Source organism: Eleutherodactylus coqui, chromosome 2, assembly GCF_035609145.1.
Source record: "Eleutherodactylus coqui strain aEleCoq1 chromosome 2, aEleCoq1.hap1, whole genome shotgun sequence".
NCBI classification, from domain to species: Eukaryota; Metazoa; Chordata; class Amphibia; order Anura; family Eleutherodactylidae; genus Eleutherodactylus; species Eleutherodactylus coqui.
Window position 1 is genome coordinate 178,322,463 of NC_089838.1, and position 18,733 is coordinate 178,341,195.

Here is an 18,733-nt window from a genome sequence, read left to right on the forward strand (position 1 = left end):
CCTAAGAGTATGTAGTCTAAAGTGCCTGAGAGGAAGACAGTAGGAGGAGACGGGGTATGAACGTTGTCGCCCTGTGTCGGACAGCACAGATGAAAAGTAATGTTTGTTCTATTGCTTAGTTGGTGCAGTTAGAGCATAACAGAGCTGCACATCTTTGATAAGGGTGGGTGGCTATGGACCTCACAATATGTATAGAAGGGGTATTATTACTATTGGGGGGAGCACTAAGTAAGGATATTTGTTTGAAGGCACAAAGAGGAATATTACTATGGAGAGCATGAAGGAATATTACTATGTGACTGCACAATATTGGGTACTACTACTATGGGGCAATATGGTGTATTCTGTGAACCATTAAAGGGAACCTGTCATCGGTTCTGAATAGAGATGAGCGAGTGTACTCGCTAAGGCAAACTACTCGAGAAGTGCCTTATGCGAGTACCTGCCCGCTCGTCTCTAAAGATGATGGACTTTTTGTATTTCTACTTATTTGTGTTCTGCAACTTGCATGCTTAAGGGATTATTCCAATTAGTATTTATATCCGTTTTGGATTCTTGTTTTTCTATTCCGTTTTTCGAGCACTACACTACAACACCACCCTGAGATGTGCCCTGGATGAAGCGGTACCACCCATGACCTGAGCCGTCAACTGTAACCTTGGCTCACGTCCCAAACGCGCTTCATCCAGTGGTTCTCTAGGTGTGCCGAGCACTGTGGAGAAAATTAAAGCTGCCCGTAGACTTCCTCCACTTCAAATTCATGCTTAAAACTTATAACCTCGCCCTTCACATGCCAAACAAGTTTATTTCACCTCCCTTGTCGCCTGACTATCCCACAACCCCAAATAACTCTTCGACACCTTCTACTCCCTCCTCAGCCCTTAAGAACAGGCCCCTGTGATGGATCTGACTGCTAGGTGAACTGGCTGCCTATTTCAAAGAAAAAATTGACAACATCCGAAAAGAAATCTCCAAAAACTGCATGGCTATCCCCGATCCCAGTCTCCTCAGCACTGCATACAGCACTTACTCACTTTCTATGTTAGAACCAACGACAGAAAAAGAAGTCTGCAGGCTGCTTTCCGCTGCCCACCCCACTAACTGCGCTAGCATCCCTCTCCCCTCTCACCTCCTCCGGTCACTTTCCCCAGCTCTTATTACTCACCTCACCATTATCTGCAACCTCTCCCTAACGTCTGGCACTTTCCCCTCCTCATTTAAACACTCCATCATATCCCCTCTGCTTAAAAAAACAACCCTAGAACCAACTGATGCTGCCAACTACCGACCCGTCTCAAACCTCCTCTTCACCACCAAATTACTAGAACACCTGGTCTACTCCCACCTCACACGCTTTCTGTCTGACAACTCACTCTTCAACCCCCTCCAGTCTGGTTTCAGCTCTCTACACTTGACTGAAACTGCTCTCATAAAAGTATCAAATAACCTGATGACAGCTACTCCCTACTAAACCTCCTTGACCTGTCTGCTGCATTTGACACTGTCAACCATGACTTCCTTCTCACTATGCTCCACTCTATTGGTCTAAAGGACACTTCTCTCTCCTGGTTCTCCTCCTACCTCTCTGACCGCTCTTTCAATATCTCCTTTGCTGACTCTATCTCCTCTCTACTTCCTCTCACTGTCAGGGTACCTCAGGGCTTAGTCTTTGGTACCCTTCTCTTTTCTTTCTATACAGGCCCAATTAGACAAACCATCCACAAATTTGGCCTCCAATACCATCTCTACGCTGACGACACCCACCTATGCACCTCTTCCCGTGAGATCTCTGAACAATTCCTCCAAAATATCTCCGACAGTCTGTCCGCTGTCTCTAACACTATGTCCTCTGTTTTTTTCAAACTTAACCTCTCTAAAACTGACCCCATCTTCTTTCCGCCTTCCAACCGACCTTCCGTCAACATTTCCATTCCAGTGTCTGGCACCATCATAACCCCCAGACATCATGCCCGCTGCCTTGGGGTCACACTCCTTTAGCCCTCACATCCAATCTCTGGCCCAAACATGCCACATGCACCTCAGAAATATTGCTAAAATACTGCCGTGTCTCACCATGGACACAGTAAAGACACTCGTGGCCGTCCTCATCCACTCCTGACTTGACTACTACAACTCGCTATTCCTCTGCTTCTCCCACACCAGACTCGCTCCACTCCAATCCATACTAAATGCGTCAGCTAGGCTCATTTTTCTATCCAGCCGTTACTCATACGCCTCTGCACTATGCCAGTCGCTGCATTGGCTGCCCATCCACTGCAAAACTAAATTTAAACTCCTCAACCTCACGCACAAAGCTCTGCATGGCGCCGCGCCACCATACATTGCCTCCCTCCTGTCCATACACCACCCAGCCCACTCACTCCGATCCGCTAACACCCTCAGACTAAACACCCCTCTAATACGAACTTCACATGCTCGCCTACAGGACTTTACCAGAGCAGCACCCATCCTCTGGAATGCTGTACCCCAAGGCATCCGGACAATTCCCGATGCATGAAATTTCAGACGCGCCTTAAAAATGCACCTCTTCAGGGAGGCATACCAAATCCCCTGACCTAGTCCCCTGCCCCTCCCTATGGCTCCCCACACCTTCCTCCCTGCCTATCACATACAACCTCTACCCCTGCACCTCCTTACCACCCCACCCTGTTTGCTTTCTAATAACTGATTTCCGCGTGAAATCCCCTACTGTCTGTGTTCCCCATGCCTCGCTCCCCCCCCCCTTGTACCTCCTGTACCACCTCCACCCCATTTGTTTCAAACAGATTGTATCTCACATTGTAATTGTTGTATTGTTGACATTTATCCAACGCTTGAAAGCGCTGCGGAATAAGTTGGCACTATACAAATAAAGATTATTATTATTATTACTACAATACACTGCAATATTGAAGTATATTGTATAAGCAAACACATGATTGAAAATTAAAAGGATGTGTGAAACCTAAAAAAAGATAAAAATAATTAAAACAAAAACTTTTTTTACTCATTACAAAAAATGAATATTAAGGACGAGCGTGTTTTAGGTCGGTGGCAAATGAATGCTTCTAAAAAGAAGAACCAATGGGTTCTTAAAGAAGTGTTCATATGCGAGGAATTTGCAGCGCAAAATGGTGCGTACCTAAAAAAGATAGAACATGCACTCTCTTTGGTGCGTGTCGGTAGGAGTTTGCATTGACTCCTATGACAGCAGGAGTTAATGGAAACTCCTGCACTCGCAATAAATTCCCTGCTGCTAATAGCAGGGCATTTAAAAGGTGCTTGTGACTAGGTGCTTTTCGCCGCTATCTCCTGTTAGTCCGCGCGGGGATGAGGGGACTCCCTTTGGGTTCTGTTAATCCCCGCAGGGACTGACAGGATTTTACAATGAAACATTTAAAAGGTGCTTCTGGGCAGCACCTTTTAACTGTCCTGCTGTAAGCAGCAGGGTATTCCTACTGTCCCCCTACTGGACAATTTCCCAGAATCGGGAGGCAGTAGGGAACTCCCCCCACCTCTTTCCCCAGGGGAATTCCCTATAGCAGGGAGAGAGAGGAGGGGCAGGGTTACAGGGTTTCTGCTAAAAGCATGGGAGGAGAGGGAAAGGGCTAGCAGGACTCTCTGTGATTTCCCCATATCAGAGAGACACAACACTGCTATGGGGGATTTCCCCAGAGCAGGGACAGTGAGCGGTGGTATGGGGGATTTTCCCATAGCTCCGCTCTGTCTCTCTTCTTGCTCTGGGAAAATCCCGAAGCCCTGTGGGGCTTCTTCTTTCTCTTCATGGAACAGCTGTGCTTCTCCAAGCACAGCGGCTTCAGTGAACAAGCAAAGTTTCATGCGCTGCGCATATGAAACTTTGCCCGGTAATGCGTTTTCTGCAGTGGTTTTTTTTTTGCATATAGGCACACAAAAAACATGCTCGTATAACTGAGCCCTAAAAGTTCAAAATTCTATCCTTTTACCTTTTTTAACATAAACAATCAAAACAAAAAATTACCATATTTTGTTTTGCTGTTTATGTAAAAGCCCAATCTATTAAAACAGCACATTACTTATCCCACTAGAATGCATAACGCTAGAATTGCGCTTTTTGGTCACTTTGTCTCCAGGAAAATAATTGTTTAAAAAGTGATTAAAAGGTCATATGTATCCCAGAAGGGTATCAACAGAAATGACAGAAAATAAATCTAGTGTCATTTTTTCTGCATCATGTATGCTGTACGAACCAGATACTTCAAAGTGGCACCCCACTTAGAAATTTTTAAAAGTGTTAGGCGTCATGTCCATGGGCCCGTACGGTTTCCCTGTGTAGAATCCTGCAGCGGATTCCACCCGTCCTGCAGACATGAGGCCAAAAAATAGATTACACTCACCTGTCCTGATGCTGCGGGGCTCTCCTCCGTCGCGTCCAGATCTTCTTTCTTCTGTATGGCGGATACGCTCAAGACGCCAGCGGTGTACCACGCGTATGATCTGTGCCTTCTTTTATTTTTTTTAAACTCCTGTTTTTCCGCGTTTCGCGAATCCGGATGGCTTTCATTGACTTCAATGGAAGCCTGGGAAAACCATCCATGCGGTAAAACCGCAAAAAATGGAGCATGCTGCATTTTTTCCTGCGCATGCGATACGCACACCGGGGTACAAAAATGACATCCGCAGGCATTTAAATACCTGCGGGTGCCCAATGATAGTCTATGGGCATATTGAACTGTGGATCATCTGCATGTGACCCACGCGGATTCCACAATTCAATTATGCCCGTGAAGATGAGGCCTTAAAGTTTTTCAGCACACTATATTTATTTAGATTAAATGATACCACTGAGAAATACAACTCATCCTGCAAAAACAAGCCTTCATGCAGCTATATTGATTGAAAAATAGAAATGTTATGATTTTTGGAAAGCAGGGGGGAAAAAACAAAAAAAATCGCTTGGTCCTTTGCTTCTTAAGGGGTTAATCCATAATTCATGGTACAAACTGACAGCTGCAATCTTAGTGATTCCTCTCAGCAGCTCCTAATATATATCTTTGCACAGTTTTCATGAAAATGCCTTTTTAATGACTATAATAAAGTTTTTTTTATTTTCTATTTTTTCTACAAAGGGTCCGTTACTCACCAAAGCATAATGTGACACAGAACTATAACAACAACACGGTGACTTTCTTTCAGCCAAACGAGGCTATATTTGAGAGCAGCATGTCTATTGGACCTGAGGAAGATGAATATACAGTTCTGAATCTTGCTGTTGCTGTAAGTAAGCACTTTCCTTTAAAATCATCAAATATTGTGAATGATAAAGTTCTTGTAACTACTTGCCCAACAGTTTTGAAAAAAATCTTAGCACTTTTCTCAGTTTTAGGCCTTGTTCACACAAGTGTTTTTTTGCAGCACTGCACGGATGTGCAAAAAAAAACGTGAAGAAGCTTTGTGCCCATTGCTTTCAATTGAAAGCAATGGGACTATGGCAATCCCTGCGGTGATTTTCTTCAGTATTTTCTAGTGAAAATCATCCCTAGCTGGTGTAAAAAACAAAATACTCACCTCTCCGCCACTGTCGGGGCTTGGCGTTTCTTGCCGCTTGGCTCCGCGGCACTGTACTGAAGCTCTTTCAGCAGGCGGGGATTTAAAATTTCCGCCTCCTGAAAGGGCTGTGTCTGATTGGCTGAGCGCTTAGCCATTCATTGAATGATAGCTGAGCGCTGCCTGTGATTGGTCACAGCTCTCAGCCAATCAGAGGCAGCACTCAGCCATTCATTGAATTCAATGGGCGGCGGCCCCATTGAAAGCAATGGTAGAGAATCGCGCTTCTTTGCCACAGCTGCGGGGAGTCCCCTTGTCACTAAACACTGTGACGTCCTCCTGATTGGCTGGAATCGGCACACGTAACGGGGCGGAGCTACGCAATGACGCATAGAAGGGGCCGGAGCCAGAATGCCGCTGCTGCCGAGCCGAGCCGAAGGCAGAAGACCCTTCTGCGCAAGCACGTCTAATCGGGCGATTAGACGCTGAAGTTAGACGGAGCCATGGAGACGGGGACGCCAGCGCAGGGAAGGTAAGTGAATAACTTCTGTATGGCTCATATTTAATGCACGATGTATATTACAAAGTGCATTAATATGGCCGTACAGAAGTGCTTAACCCCACTTGCTTTCGCGAGACAACCCCTTTAAGACAATATGGGTTCATATTTTAAGAATGACTGTCTTATGTAGTTGAAATAAAGTTCTGTATTAGGAACTATGCTAATCATGGAACCAGACTTTTGCTCTTGTCAAAACCCTTAGAGTGTGTATAACCCAGCAGTATACGATAGACATTTTTAGAGGATTTAAAATAAAAAATACTAATAAAGCAAAATGACTGCAGAATATTAATATTATTCTCCTATTATAATGGTAAAAGTGTCATAGCTCCAAACCCACTGGTCAGCATAAAGATTTAGGAAGTCTCTGGCCCTCGCTAGAGGCAACTTACTGATTATATTAAACTCAAGTGCCATGGGCCACAAGAGTCTTTATCCTAAGGGCGCCCACCCACTGGCGTTTGCGATTTCCGTGCGTGAAAAACATAGCGTTTTCGGCGCGTTTTTCGCGGCGTTTTCGCTGCTTTTTCGCGCCATTTCCATTGACATTCATGGGTGCATTAAGAGAAAAATAAGGACACATATGCAACTGACAGTTCCTATGTTAAAAATCGCAACGGACCAAAAAAAAAACGCCAGTGGACAGGAACACATGTTATCTCTATGCCTGTGCAGGAAAAACGCAAAACGCAAAACGCAAACGCAGGTAAAAAAAACGCCAGTGGGTGGGCGCCCTTAGAGGGAATGTTTTATGTGCTTGATTTTAGTTTAACGCGGGTATCTGGGACTTAGGATAACTCTTCAATATCAGATTGGTGCGGATCTGACATCTGGCACATCCTGTCGATAAGCTATTTGTAGGGGCCTCTTCATTGTATATGGGCCAGAGTGTTAAGGCAGCAGAAACATAGTCCTAAGCTCTCACTCATGACCTGAAGGTTGTAGGTTCAATCCCTGCATGGTTCAGGTAGCCAGCTCAAGGTTGACTCAGCCTTTCATCCTTCCAAGATTGGTGAAATGTGTACCCAGCTTGCTCAATGGTAAAAAGATGACTGGGGAAGGCAATGGCAAACACCCCGCAAAAACAGTCTGCTGATAAAACGTCACATTTTCTGAGAAGTCAGTCATGACTTGGTGCTTGCACCAGAAGACCAGAAGATTTAACCTTTTTACCTTCATTATATACTAGGCACAGTGCCATTAATTTTGTAGTGGGCATGTGTGGCATTGCAGCTTAATCCTTCTGAATGAGATTGAGCTGCAAATTGGCCATGTGGTGGATGTGATGTCACAGGCCAAGGAAGAGGCCACAACGCTGCCCCTTCAAACAACTAATTGGTGAGGATGACTGGAGTCAGACCTCCACTGTTCTGATATTAATTTAAAGAGGCTATCCAGGAATTTTAAATTAGATTTAGGTATATAATGTTTTTGGCCTTTTTATGAATATATTTTTATTTATAAAACATGCCCTGAGGGCAGCCATATTAGTTGCACACACGTCTTCCCCGTATTTCCTATCTACTCAGTACAGCAGTCTGTGAGCTTTTTCGGCAGCTTAAATGATTGGCAGTCAATTGATCTCATAGATTTGTACATTCTCTAAAGTGATAGAGTAAAGCCCCCTTTGCAAAGAGCTTTATACAGAGCCTTATCTGTATATATAGTATATAGAGTAGAGATCTTACCTTATCTAGGTTTCCAGTAGTACAATATAGATATCATTAAAGGAACACCCATCACAGAAGGGGAAACAAAAAATTTAAAACAATCACAGAAAAATGGCCATTACTTACTGACTGAGGAGTGCATATAGATGCATCCTCCTCTCACCATGCAGGTAGCTGACTACCAAATGGAGGAGCAAATAACACCCGTGCAAGACACCGATAAGACAACCACTCACACTGCCTCTTGATAATGAGGGGGGTGGATGCTTGGCGTATACTCCCACACATAGTGGATACAGGGTGCCAGACCATTCTGATATATGTAGTTCACCATGCAGACCAGCCACCTATTAATGACGCCATGATAATTTGGTGGATTTAAAGAACACCCAACAGAAAATGCACAAAAACTTTTTGAAAAATCCCAGCACGTTGTTTTTTAATCTCCAAATTTTCTTTGATCCTATTTAGTCATCTATTGAACTTATATATAAAGAAGTCTTCTCTATGTGTCCCAGAATTGTTCTCCCTCCTCCTCACAGTCTATCTGTAATGCTCTGATCATAGCAAACTGCAATAACCCGGTAATGGATTTCTGCAACAACAGATTGGGCTTTACTTTCCTGCGGATCCGCACACAGATTTAGCACCTTTCTAAGTGGTTAATCCAAGTGTGGTTTTCTCAACATGGAAACCTTGGGAAGCTTCCCATGGACGTTTTTGTGCACATAGTAAGCAGAAAATAGAACCCATTGATACCAATGCGTTCTCTTGCATTATGCATTTTTGCGTGTGCAATCTGTGTGGGTGAAAAAAAACGCCGCATCATCTATCTTTGTGCACATTTGTGCACTGAAGGCTCCAAAGGAGTCTATGGTAAGTGCGCAAATCTGCATCCGATCCCTGCATAATTGTGCATTACACTGTGCAATTGAGCCGAAAAACAAACACACCAGAGGCTAATTGGGGTGCACAGCCTTTACAATCACAGCACGGGAGTGTCCTGCGCCCATGGGAAAGCTCCCCATCAGTGTAAAAAGTACAGTAACATGCACTAAAATGCGCACAAAAAAGGCTCCATCATGTCACAAAAATGTTGCACTTTTGTGAGTGATTTTGCGCATACACTCATGGTAAACTTCCCTAAAAGTAACATGTCATTTTTTTTCCGAATGTGGATTTCAAATCCATGCTGTATAGACTACAGCGCAGGTTTCCATTAGTCAATAGAGGACCACAGGGACTTAGATTTAATTTGAAGCAGAATTGACGGTAAACTTGCTATGTAAACAGTGAAATGAAGTACTTATACAATGAATGTGTTTTAGGCTGCTGCTACTCTGGTTTCTGAAGATGTACATTGGCTTATGAATAGATGGATTAAGCAATCAAATGCATCATTGTTTCAATCAAGGAGTGTTAAAGAGATCCTATGGGGCTACGAAGATGCTTTTTTGCAGCTAGTACCAAATATCATTTATCGTGGTAACATGACTGGAGTATTCTATCCGGTATGTATGAACTAATGTTATGAGCTGAGGTTGTAAACTGCAGTGATGAAAAAATCTATAAGGTGGTATTCAGTTGGTTCTATATAAGATATACCCAAAAAACTCAGGCGCAACTCACATCGGACAGCACATGAATACCTGTCTGTGTGCCATCCAGTATACACGGAGCCTGGAAATTGCATGTGCTATTCTCATCTGTGCAAAGGGACAAGAATACTTCATCCAGTGATGTTTTCCATGTGGATCATCAGTCCATGTAAAAAAGGTGCCATGTGAATAGCCTCATAGGAATACACAGACAGTACATATGTGGCCATGTGAATGGACCCTAATGCAAAATATAAAGTTAGTAAGCACTTACTAACAAAAACAATGGAAAAAAGAGCCAGTTGTTCATTTGTTGTGACTACAATACATAAGCAAACCAACACCAGGTGCTAAGAAAAATACAAACATTTAGTATTTTAATTATTTTGGATTACATTACTACTAGAGATGAGCGAGCATACTCGTCCGAGCTTGATGTTCGAGATGCTCGTTACTCGTAACGAGTACCACGTGATGTTCGGGTTACTTTCACTTTCTTCCCTGAGAAATTTGCGCGCTTTTCTGGCCAATAGAAAGACAGGGAAGGCATTACAACTTCCCCCTGCAACGTTCAAGCCCTATACCACCCCCCTGCAGTGAGTGGCTGGCGAGATTAGGTGTCACCCGAGTATTGAAACCTGCCCCTCCCGCGGCTCGCTACGGATGCATTCTGACATTAGTTCAGGGAAAGTGCTATCGTGTTGGAGCTGCTATAGGGAGAGTGTTAGGAGTATTTTAGGTTTCAAGAACCCCAACGGTCCTTCTTAAGGCCATAAATCTTCTCTATATGCGCTCAATGGGGCCGGCGGCAGCAGCGCCGACCCCATTGAGAACATATAGAAGACAAATCCTTCTTCTCTGCCACAGCTGTAACAGCTGTGGCAGAGAAGAACGATGTTTGCCCATTGAATTCAATGGAGCCAGCAATACAGCAGGTTCCACTGAAAGCAATGGGCTGCCGGCGTGCGCGGGGATGAATTGTCGGGAAGGGGTTAAATATATAACCCCTTCCCTGCAATTCATCCAGAAATGTGTTACAATAAAAATATATACCGGCGTATAAGGCGACGGGGCGTATAAGACGACCCCCCAACTGTCACCTTATACGCCGGCAATACAGTGGAGCAAAGAATAAACAGCATTACTCACTTCTTCAGACGTTCTGCGGTGCTGCTGCAAGCTGTTGCTCCCTCCTGGTTCCCGGCAGAGCACTGATTTCTCTATGAAGGGCTTTAAATCCCCGCCTCCAGAAACACACGTGCCTTCAGCCAATCACAGCCAATGACAATGATGTCATTGAATGGCTGTGATTGGCTGTGTTTCTGGAGGCGGGGATTTCAAGCCCTGCGTCCAGAAAGCAATACTCTGCCGTGGACCAGGAGGGAGCAACAGCCTGCAGGAGCACCGCAGAATGTCTGAAGAAGTAAGTAATGATTTTTATTCTTTGCTCCACTGTATTGCCGGCGTATAAGGTGACAGTTGGGGGGTCGTCTTATACGCCCCGTCGCCTTATACGCCGGTATATATTTTTATTGTAACACATTTCTGGATGAATTGCAGGGAAGGGGTTATATATTTAACCCCTTCCCGACAATTCATCCTGCGATCGCCGGCAGCCCATTGCTTTCAGTGGAACCTGCTGTATTGCTGGCTCCATTGAATTCAATGGGCAAACATCGTTCTTCTCTGCCACAGCTGTTACAGCTATGGCAGAGGAGAACGATCTTTACGCTGACAGTGCGGGGGGGGGGGCACTCTTGCCGCTATTGTGGCTTAATAGTGGGACCTGGGAACTTGAGATGCAGCCCACCATGTAGCCCCTCGCCTGCCCTATCCGTTGCTGTGTCGTTCCCATCACTTTGTAGAATTGCCCAGATTTTCACAAACGAAAACCTTAGCGAGCATCGGCGATATACAAAAATGCTCGGGTCGCCCATTGACTTCAATGGGGTTCGTTACTCGAAACGAACCCTCGAGCATTGCGAAAATTTCGTCCCGAGTAACGAGCACCCGAGCATTTTGGTGCTCGCTCATCTCTAATTACTACTATTTTAGTATACTGTACTTTATGGACAATTCACACTGCAGTTCCAGATACACACGTCTAAAGTATCCATAGTTTCCCATTCATCCAACAGATACCAAAAGAGTATACTTTTGTCGCCTGTCAGGCTGGTATACATTAGCATACATGTTTTCCATTGTTTAGGATTAGAGATGAGCGAGTATACTCGCTAAGGCACATTACTCAAGCGAGTAGTGCCTTAGCCGAGTATCTCCCCGCTCGTCTCTAAAGATTCGGGGGCCAGCGGCGGGCGGGGAGCAGCGGGGAGGAAAGGAGGGGAGATCTCTCTCTCCCTCTCTCCCCCCGCGCTCCCCCCGCAACTCACCTGTCACCAGCGCCAGCCTCAGAATCTTTAGAGATGAGCGGGGAGATACTCGGCTAAGGCACTACTCGCTTGAGTAATGTGCCTTAGCGAGTATACTCACTCATCTCTATTTAGGATATCATATTTGTATGAAATAGAGAGGCATCCAGTAAAAAAATGTACACTGAGGAGTATTTATTTTTTTAACCTGGGAATATTTGGGTAGCATACACTGTAGGCATTTGTTGGAAATATACAGTATATTGGGAAATCGTCCTCTATACCTTCAATATATATACTCCAAACACATTGTACATAGACCCTTACATGGTCATTGACTTTTTAAACAATTTGTACTTCTGTGATATCTAGCAAAAGTACAAATCACTATGTTTACTTAAAATCATATTTATACTCTGCTTAGACTGTACAAGAGACAAGTACACGGCAGAACAGCAGACAGTCAGCCTCCCCTTTTTAACATGATGGTAGGTTTCATGCTGGCAGTGTTTACCCCACTAGAGATTCTTAAGTAGCTCCGACCTGCTATCCAAACCCCTAAGTACACAAGGTTAAAGAGTAGAGATGAGCGAGCACCAAAATGCTCGGGTGCTCGTTACTCGAGACGAACTTTTCGCGATGCTCAAGGGTTTGTTTCGAGTAACGAACCCCATTGAAGTCAATGGGCGATCCGAGCATTTTTGTATATCGCCGATGCTCGCTAAGGTTTCCATTTGTGAAAATCGGGGCATTTCAAGAAAGTGATGGGAACGACACAGCAACGGATAGGGCAGGCAAGGGGCTACATGTTGGGCTGCATCTCAAGTTCCCAGGTCCCACTATTAAGCCACAATAGCGGCAAGAGTGCCCCCCCCCCCTCCCAACAACTTTTACTTCTGAAAAGCCCTCATTAGCAATGCATACCTTAGCTAAGCACCACACTACCTCCAACAAAGCACAATCACTGCCTGCATGACACTCCGCTGCCACTTCTCCTGGGTTACAAGCTTCCCAACCCCCCCCTGCACGACCCAGTGTCCACAGCGCACACCAAACTGTCCCTGCCCAGCCTTCAGCTGCCCTCATGCCACGCCACCCTCATGTCTATTTATAAGTTCATCTGCCAGAGGAAAAGCAGGCACACACTGCAGAGGGTTGGCACGGCTAGGCAGCGACCCTCTTTAAAAGGGGCGGGGCGATAGCCCACAATGCTGTACAGAAGTAATGAGAAATCCAATCCTGTGCCACCTCTATCTGGAGCTGCACACGTGGGCATAGCAATGGGGAACCTATGTGCCACACACTATTCATTCTGTCAAGGTGTCTGCATGCCCCAGTCAGACCGCGTTTTTTTATAAATAGTCACAGGCAGGTACAACTCCGCAATGGGATTTCCGTGTGGACCCACGGCATGGGTGGCTCCCTGGAACCCACCGGCGGTACATAAATATATCCCATTGCATTGCCCATCATTGCCCATTGCTGATGTAATGTTGTGCTTAATGCAGGTGGGCTTCGGCCCACACTGCATGCCCCAGTCAGACTGGGGTTCTTTAGAAGTGGACACATGCAGTTACAACTCCGTGTGGACCCACGGCATGGGTGGCTCCCTGGAACCCACCGGCGGTACATAAATATATCCCATTGCAGTGCCCAACACAGCTGATGTAATGTCGTGCTTAATGCAGGTGGGCTTCGGCCCACACTGCATGCCCCAATCAGACTGGGGTTCTTTAGAAGTGGACACATGCAGTTACAACTCCCTGTGGACCGACAGCATGGGTGGATGCCAGGAAGCCACCAGCGGTACATAAATATATCCCATTGCATTGCCCATCACAGCTGAGGTAATGTCGTGCTTAATGCAGGTGGGCTTCGGCACACACTGCATGCCCCAGTCAGACTGGGGTTCTTTAGAAGTGGACACATGCAGTTACAACTCCCTGTGGACCCACGGCATGGGTGGCTCCCTGGAACCCACCGGCGGTACATAAATTTATCCCATTGCAGTGCCCAACACAGCTGATGTAATGTCGGGCTTAATGCAGGTGGGCTTCGGCCCTAACTGCATGCCCCAGTCAGACTGGGGTTCTTTAGAAGTGGACACATGCAGTTACAACTCCCTGTGGACCGACAGCATGGGTGGGTGCCAGGAAGCCACCGGCGGTACATAAATATATCCCATTGCATTGCCCATCACAGCTGAGGTAAGGTCGTGCTTAATGCAGGTGGGCTTCGGCCCACACTGCATGCCCCAGTCAGACTGGGGTTCTTTAGAAGTGGACACATGCAGTTACAACTCCCTGTGGACCCACGGCATGGGTGGCTCCCTGGAACCCACCGGCGGTACATAAATATATCCCATTGCAGTGCCCAACACAGCTGATGTAACGTCACAGTAATGCAGGTGGGCTAAAAATTAATTTGATTACACTGTAGGTGAGGGCCCCCAAAAATTGGTGTACCAACAGTACTAATGTACCTCAGAAAAATTGCCCATGCCCAACCAAGAGGGCAGGTGAAATCCATTAATCGCTTTGGTTAATGTGGCTTAATTGGTAACTAGGCCTGGAGGCAGCCCAGTTAAAATAAAAATTGGTTGAGGTGAAAGTTTCAACGCTTTAAAGAGCATTGAAACGTATAAAAAGTGTTTAAAAAAATTATATGACTGAGCCTTGTGGGCCTAAGAAAAATTGCCCGTTCGGCGTGATTATGTGAGGTTTCAGGAGGAGGAGCAGGAGGAGGAATATTATACACAGATTGATGAAGCAAAAAGGTCCCCGTTTTTGAAGGTGATAGAGAACGATGCTTCCATCCGCGGGTGCAGCCTACGTTTTGCTTAGGTATCGCTGCTGTCCGCTGGTGAAGAAGAGAAGTCTGGGGAAATCCAGGCTTTGTTCATCTTGATGAGTGTTAGCCTGTCGGCACTGTCGGTTGACAGGTGGGTACGCTTATCCCTGATGATTCCCCCAGCCACACTAAACACACTCTCTGACAAGACGCTAGCCGCAGGACAAGCAAGCACCTCCAGGGCATACAGCGCGAGTTCAGGCCACGTGTCCAGCTTCGATACCCAGCAGTTGTAGGGGGCAGAGGCGTCACCGAGGACGGTCTTGCGATCGGCTACGTACTCCCTCACCATCCTTTTACAGTGCTCCCGCCAACTCAGCCTTGACTGGGGAGCGGTGACACAGTCTTGCTGGGGAGCCATAAAGCTGGCAAAGGCCTTGGAGAATGTTCCCCTGCCTGCGCTGTACATGCTGCCTGATCTCTGCGCCTCCCCTGCTACCTGGCCCTCGGAACTGCGCCTTCGGCCACTAGCGCTGTCGGATGGGAAGTTTACCATCAGTTTGTCCACCAGCGCCCTGTGGTATAGCATCATTCTGGAACCCCTTTCCTCTTCGGGAATGAGAGTGGAAAGGTTATCCTTATACCGTGGGTTGAGCAGTGTGTACACCCAGTAATCCGTAGTGGCCAGAATGCGTGTAACGCGAGGGTCACGAGAAAGGCATCCTAACATGAAGTCAGCCATGTGTTCCAGGGTAACTATACGCAACACATGGCTGTCCTCACTAGGAAGATCGCTTTCAGGATCCTCCTCCTCCTCCTCTGGCCATACACGCTGAAAGGATGACAGGCAAGCAGCATGTGTACCCTCAGCAGTGGGCCAAGCTGTCTCTTCCCCCTCCTCCTCATGCTCCTCCCCCTCCTCCTCCTCCTCTGGCCATACACGCTGAAAGGATGACAGGCAAGCAGCATGTGTACCCTCAGCAGTGGGCCAAGCTGTCTCTTCCCCCTCCTCCTCATGCTCCTCCCCCTCCTCCTCCTCAATGCGCTTAGATATAGACATGAGGGTGCTCTGACTATCCAGCGACATACTGTCTTCCCCCGCCTCCGTTTCCGAGTGCAAAGCGTCTGCCTTTATGCTTTGCAGGGAACTTCTCAAGAGGCATAGCAGAGGAATGGTGACGCTAATGATTGCAGCATCCCCACTCAGCATCTGGGTAGACTCCTCAAAGTTTCCAAGGACCTGGCAGATGGCTGCCAACCAGGCCCACTCTTCTGTAAATAATTGAGGAGGCTGACTCCCACTACGCCGCCCATGTTGGAGTTGGTATTCCGCAATAGCTCTACGCTGCTCATAGAGTCTGGCCAACATCTGTAGCGTAGAGTTCCACTGTGTGGGCACGTCGCATAGCAATCGGTGCACTGGCAGATGAAACCGATGTTGCAGGGTCCGCAGGGTGGCAGCGTCCGTCTTGGAGTTGCGGAAATGTGCGCTGACCCGACGCACCTTTCTGAGCAGGTATGACAAGTGTGGGTAGCTTTTCAGAAAGCGCTGAACCACCAAATTAAAGACATGGGCCAGGCATGGCACGTGCATGAGGCTGCCGAGCTGCAGAGCCACCACCAGGTTACGGCCGTTGTCACACATGACCATGCCCGGACGGAGGCTCAGCGGCGCAAGCCAGCGGTCGGTCTGCTCTGTCAGACCCTGCAGCAGTTCGTGGGCCGTCTGCCTCTTCTCTCCTAAGCTGAGTAGTTTCAACACGGCTTGCTGACGCTTGCCCACTGCTGTGCTGCCATGCCGCGCGACACCGACTGCTGGCGACGTGCTGCTGCTGACACATCTTGATTGCGAGACAGAGGTTGCATAGGAGGAGGAGGAGGGTGGTTTAGTGGAGGAAGCATACACCGCCGCAGATACCACCACCGAGCTGGGGCACGCAATTCGGGGGGTGGGTAGGACGTGAGCGGTCTCAGGCTCTGACTCTGTCCCAGCCTCCACTAAATTCACCCAATGTGCCGTCAGGGAGATATAGTGGCCCTGCCCGCCTGTGCTTGTCCATGTGTCTGTTGTTAAGTGGACCTTGGCAGTAACCGCGTTGGTGAGGGCGCGTACAATGTTGCGGGAGACGTGGTCGTGCAGGGCTGGGACGGCACATCGGGAAAAGTAGTGGCGACTGGGAACCGAGTAGCGCGGGGCAGCCGCTGCCATCATGCTTTTGAAAGCCTCCGTTTCCACAAGCCTATACGGCAGCATCTCCAGGCTGATCAATTTGGCAATGTGCACGTTTAACGCTTGAGCGTGCGGGTGCGTGACGGCATACTTGCGCTCGCGCTCAAACAGTGGCGCTAGCGACGTCTGGACGCTGCGCTGAGAGACATTGCTGGATGGGGCCGAGGACAGCGGAGGTGAGGGTGTGGGTGCAGGCCGGTAGGCACTTGTGCCTGTGTCCTCAGAGGGGGGTTGGATCTCAGTGGCAGGTTGGGGCACAGGGGGAGAGGCAGTGGTGCAAACCGGAGGCGGTGAATGGCCTTCGTCCCACCTTGTGGGGTGCTTGGCCATCATATGCCTGCGCATGCTGGTGGTGGTGGCTCCCCAGCTGATCTTGGCGCGACAAAGGTTGCACACCACTGTTCGTCGGTCGTCAGGCGTCTCTGTGAAAAACTGCACCTTGACCTCTGCAGGGTGGCATGGCGCGAGGGGGCGCTTTGGGAAACAGTTGGTGGATTATTCGGTCTGGCCCTGCCTCTACCCCTGGCCACCGCACTGGCTCGGCCTGTGCCCACACCCTGACTTGGGCCTCCGCGTCCTCGCCCGCGTCCACGTCCTCTAGGCCTACCCCTACCCCTCAGCATGGTGTATTACCAGTAGTGCAGAAACAGAACGCTGTAATTAAATGTGCCGCTTATTGGCCTGTGGTTGGAGGCTGACTTCGCTTACGGAACGCCAGGAAATAATTTGGTGGACTACTACACCCAGCAGAGACCCAGAACACTGAGGACAGTCACAGGCAACCCAAATAGATTTTTTTCCCCTAATGTTTTTGCAAAGGCCCACTGCCTATATTCAATCAATATATCTCTTCTCTCTCTGCGTCACCACTTCTGGCCCTGGAGTATGTCAAAGAACTGCAGAGTGTTGCACTGTGGACTGCAATACAGCGGTGATTTAACAGCCCAGACAGAGCCAGGAAATAATTTTGCGCAAGCCTGCTGTAACACTTAGCTGGCTGCGTATGAATGAGGAGGACTACTACACCCAGCACAGACCCAGAACACTGAGGACAGTCACAGGCAGCCCAAATAGATTTTTTTCCCCAATTGTTTTTACAAAGACCCACTGCCTATATTCAACCAATATGTCTTCTGTCCCTGCCTCACAATATATGTGTTCTGTCCCTGCCTCACAATATATGTCTTCTGTCCCTGCCTCACCACTACTGGCCCTGCACTATATCTAATTACTGCAGGGCGCAATACTCTGCACGGCCGATATACCAAAAAAAAAAAAGTGCAACACTGCAAAAAGCAGCCTCCACAGTACTGCACACGGTTAGATGTGGCCCTAAGAAGGACCGTTGAGGTTCTTGAAGCCTAAAATACTCCTAACGCTCTCCCTATAGCAGCTCCGGCACCAGCAGCAGCACTTTCCCTCCTCTATGTCAGAATGCATCTGTGGCGAGCCGCGGGAGGGGCCGATTTTTATACTCGGGTGACACCTGATCTCGCCAGCCACTCACTGCAGGGGGGTGGTATAGGGCTTGAACGTCGCAGGGGGAAGTTGTAATGCCTTCCCTGTCTTTCTATTGGCCAGAAAAGCGCGCTAACGTCTCAGAGATGAAAGTGAAAGTAACCCGAACATCGCGTGGTACTCGTTACGAATAACGAGCCTCTCGAACACGCTAATACTCGAACGAGTATCAAGCTCGGACGAGTACGTTCGTTCATCTCTATTAAAGAGCTATTTGCAGTTGTCAGGCATGAGCTGATTCGTGATTGACACATCATTAATTCACACGCAAACACCGCAGCAGCTATCTGGTGTTTATTGTCTTACTACTACTGAAATCCCATCAACACTGTTCAGTACTGCAGCATAATGTCCTCTATTATGTATTTTTGTTAGAGAGTGGGTTGCAAAGTGATAAAGAAGATATGCTGATATTCTCTGTGCACAGTAGATATCATAGAAACTAGTCTTCACCCACCAACTCAAGGAAA

At 47.5% G+C, this 18,733-nt stretch overlaps 1 protein-coding gene across 1 annotated transcript in view; it reads left to right on the forward strand.

Moving 5' to 3' along the window:
* CD36 (CD36 molecule (CD36 blood group)) overlaps positions 1–18,733 on the forward strand; it is a 55,331-nt gene that overhangs the window by 5,194 nt on the left and 31,404 nt on the right. Inside the window, exons 3-4 of the mRNA XM_066589905.1 lie at positions 5,109–5,256; positions 9,087–9,269. Of these exons, the coding sequence (XP_066446002.1) occupies positions 5,109–5,256; positions 9,087–9,269 (331 nt within the window). The remainder of the gene's footprint in view (positions 1–5,108; positions 5,257–9,086; positions 9,270–18,733) is intronic.